General features: G+C 40.9%; 1 protein-coding gene and 1 long non-coding RNA gene across 2 annotated transcripts; one reads left to right on the top strand and one right to left on the bottom strand.

The window, feature by feature from the left end:
• On the top strand, positions 1-2,111 carry LOC111872154. The gene is made up of 3 exons (XR_002844177.2): positions 1-69; positions 832-947; positions 1,451-2,111. It is a non-coding gene; the product is annotated as an uncharacterized LOC111872154 (long non-coding RNA).
• A 1,387-nt stretch (positions 2,112-3,498) lies between these two features.
• Positions 3,499-3,816, bottom strand: LOC111872153 (histone-lysine N-methyltransferase SETMAR-like). The gene has a single exon (XM_023865743.1). The coding sequence runs from the start codon at positions 3,814-3,816 to the stop codon at positions 3,499-3,501; it is 318 nt and encodes a 105-aa protein (XP_023721511.1).
• Positions 3,817-4,021: the final 205 nt, after the last annotated feature.

Below are 4,021 nucleotides of genomic sequence, written 5' to 3'. Positions count from 1 at the left end.
GAATTTCATGGAAAGGGACCTGGCAAAAATAAAGTGGAGAAACGAGTGAAGAGAACTGAACAGGAAGGAGTGAGTATCAGTCGAGATCTGGTCATGAGCTCTTATTTCTAATACAAGGCGGAACGTCATGGGTTCAAGTCCCGATGAAGTCATTGGATTTTTTCAATTGACCTAATCCTTCCAGCTGCACTATGTCCCTGGGGTCAACTCATCCTCTAATAGAAATGAGTACCAGGTATATTCTTGGAATATTCTTGGGGGTAAAGAGCGGCTGGCGCATAGGGCTGACAACCTTGTCACCATCTGTGATTTGATTGCCCAGAAAATGTGGGAATCTCAACATCTCACAACCGTATCGGCCTCCACGGTCTGTTACAGGGATATCTTTACTTTACTTTAGTATATTGTAGCACTCTGCTGCACTTCATTTAGTACCAAATTGTTTCACAGTCTCACGTGCAGCATGTCCTTCTGTAAAACTTCCTAAAAGTTATTCACTGCATGTTTTGACATATAAGGTCATTATCAGGTGTTTTAAAATTATAAATGAGAAAACTGCTGTGCTTCCATATTGTGGTTGTTGGTCTTCACTATGCGGTCCCTTCTGTGAGCATGTATATACAAAGTGGCGGGTTGTTATGCCTGCTGTGTTATGCTGCGTGTTCCTCTTGCACTGCATAACACAGCAGGCAGATCAACAAGCCACTTTGTATATACATACGCATACAAGGGACTGCATAGTGATGACCAGCAACTACAATATGGAAGCACAGCAGTTTCCTCGATTATAATTTATAATTTTAAAGCACCTGATGATGACCTTCTAGGNAGTTGATGAAACAGATGAGCTCAACAGACACCCACTCGGAATGCTTAGCCTCTTGCAGCAGAAGCAGAAAGAAATGTAGTCTCCATTCGTGGTCTTTAGTGGCGGCAAACAAACACGAGTATGCTTCCTGTCTGCATTCATTGAAAAGAACAACGAGTTCTAATTAAAAAAATTGTATTCATTAACTGACAGACTTAGACATGAGAACACAGATCACTAGATGAAACCAGTGAACTAAATTCAAAATTTGTCTAATCTTGACATTGCAAACAACAGTAATTTGTAGCTTTAACTTAAAGGCTGAGTAGAGGTGAAGCCATATAGTAATGTCGATAATGTCATATGGTGATTATTCTGCTGCAAAGTAAATATTTGTTTTTCTCTGAGCCTGTCACTTGTCTTGTTATAATTTGTAGACTACACTGTACAGTGTGATTTTAATGATGGATTGATTAATAAGACTTTCCTCCTTGGTACTGTGAAGCTTTACTAAAAATTTATGTTTTTGCTGCAGAATATGAAATTCAGTTTTCAAAAAGAAAACCACCATGTGAGGTTTTTGTGAGATCTTCAAGTTTAACATGAGCATTACTACATTTTCTTTATTTCTTTCTTTTTCAGGGCAACCATCTCAAAAACCAAACTGCAAATTCTTCATGAAATATACTGGCACCAACTCTGAACTTTTGCGTGGACTTATGTTTTTATTGTTTCTTACTGTCTGGAATATCGTCTCTATTTTTCAATAAGACACAGCTTGCAGCTGCCGACAGTGCCTATGTGTATTGGAAGGAAGGCCACAGAGTTCATTTCACATTCAAATGAGTACAGTGGTTCTCCTGCTTCCTTAGGTAACCTGTTGGCACCTGCAAGTTGAAAAGTACAATTTCTAGTGATTAGTTGCTTGCTTATAGGACTTGAGCCAGATGAACGGCCTCTAAGCTAAATCAGACATGAAGTAATTATATTTGGCATTTCCTGATTGCAATAGCAATATTGTATTCTTCCAAGGGAAGAAAGAAGCCCTTGTTCAGGTGTAGGCCAGTATATGTTTTAGTCTTTGTTAATAGAAATTAACTTGAAATCACATTATTACAGAAGTGCATACATTTATGTATTTCTTCATGAAATAGGAATTATGATTTAAAACATGTACACCTACTCCATTAGGTGCATGAAGAATATGTTGTTTAGTTAGATTTGTTACTTAGCGGCCTCCATAGTCTAGAGGTAACGTTCCCACCTCATGACTCGAGGTACGCGGGTTCAAACCCGGCGGAGGACATCGAATGTTTAAGGGCGGAAAAGTTCAGGGAACAAGTTCTCCGGGAGGGACTTTAAGCCGTGTGTCCATGTTGTAGCTTTACGGCACATAAAAGAACCTCATATCTCCAAAGGAGATCACTGAGCCAAATTTAAGGATGTTTCCCGCCCAACAAGTAGGCTCTAACACCTCAGATAGGTGGGGGAAGCATTATAGATAGCGCCAAGCTAGTGGAGGCCGAATTCGCTGGCTCGGTCAGCACTTATGGTACGCACCAATATCAGTAGGATATAGAGACTGGTAGAATATCATAGAGGGAAGCACAATGGACCGATACTGGTCTAAGTGCATGGGTGAACCCACCCTCTCCAATAACTCACTAGCTAGTGTTGTTACTTGCAAGGTTGGAATTATGTGTGGAGTTGATTTTAGTTTGTAACATTCTCACTCAGAGCAGTCTGCATATAGTAATTGCTGGTTGTTACTATCCGTACTTTTTTTTTTCCATGGCACTACAGCCCCAGTGAGCCTAGGCCTACCACCATGAACATCTCCATTCACTTCTGTTTTTCTAGATCTTACATATTTGGTAGGACCCCTTGGGTGGGTGATCAGCTCATCACAAGGCACTGTTCGTCCTTCCCATAGGTAATTAATTTTTCAGTAAATGGTTTTCAAACAAAAGGTATGAGACCTATCAAAAGAAACTGAAGATTTTGTTTCTTTATTGGTCAGTATCCTATTGAGAAAGATAGAATAAAATAGTTTTACTTGGTGTAGTATTTAATGTATAACATCTTTAGGAAGAATGATATAAAAATGCTTAAATTTCATGATATGTTTGTATGCACTCAAAGTTTCACTGTAAACTTGAGGTGGCCACGTGCAGTTGGAACCCAGGCACGGCCCCTAAAGCTTGAGGCCAATAGCTTTAAATGGTTGCAATGGTAGACTTGACATTGCACTGATCAAAGTTCAGTTTAATCAGTACAGCACAATTACTGTATGGTTGTAGTGTGTCAATATTTCTTGTTCATAAATGGAAGGTACAGTCATCTACAAGCACCAGTGTTACATGCAAGATTTGAGAGTTTGACGGCAGTGATCATGAGGAAGTTGGAAGTGAAACTGTACAGGTGGGTAGGAGTCCCCCAACATTTTGGAGGAACGTAGTGCCAACTTCATAAGGGTAGACTTCTACTACATACATTCTATCACATCCTGACTTCTGCAATATTATTGAGGACAAGTCTTCTGAAATGTAATGCTCTGTAATTTGTTTTAACCAACACTGCAGAAAAATATACGAGGGCAAATCGAAAAGTCTTTGCCCCTATATTTTTTCAGCCACAATAATACACATACAGGGAAATCAAAATACAGGCAGTGTTCTAAGTACCTTTGACTATTTTTCCACATAGTCCCCACCCCAGTTCAGGCATTTGTCCCATCGCACCTCTAGTTTGGAGATGCAGCTGTTGTAGAATTCGGCCAGTTGAGTGTGGAACCACTGTCGGATAGCGGTTTTTGCATCATCTTCAGAAATGAACCTCTGGCCTGCCAGGAACTTCTTCAGTGGATTGAACACGTGGCAGTCACTGTGGGTGAAGTCTGGACTATAAGGCACATGCTCCATAATCTCCCATCCGAATGACTGCAGTCGGGTGGCGGTCCTGTTTGCCACATTAGGCTTGGCATCATGGAGGAGAACCACAACATCCATGAGAATCCCTGGGCATGACTGCAGTCATTCGGGCGGGAAATTATGGAGCATGCACCGTATAGTCCAGACCTCGCCCCCAGTGATTACCACATGTTCGGTCCACTGAAGAAGTTCCTGGTAAACCAGAGGTTAATTTCCAATGACGATGTGAAAACCGCTGTCTAGCAGTGGTTCCGCTCTCAACCGGCCGAATTCTACAACAGCG

This window comes from Cryptotermes secundus, unplaced genomic scaffold, assembly GCF_002891405.2.
Source record: "Cryptotermes secundus unplaced genomic scaffold, Csec_1.0 scaffold566, whole genome shotgun sequence".
Taxonomy (NCBI): domain Eukaryota; kingdom Metazoa; phylum Arthropoda; class Insecta; order Blattodea; family Kalotermitidae; genus Cryptotermes; species Cryptotermes secundus.
Note: the sequence above shows the minus strand (reverse complement) of the source record. Positions and strands in the feature narration are given on the sequence as shown.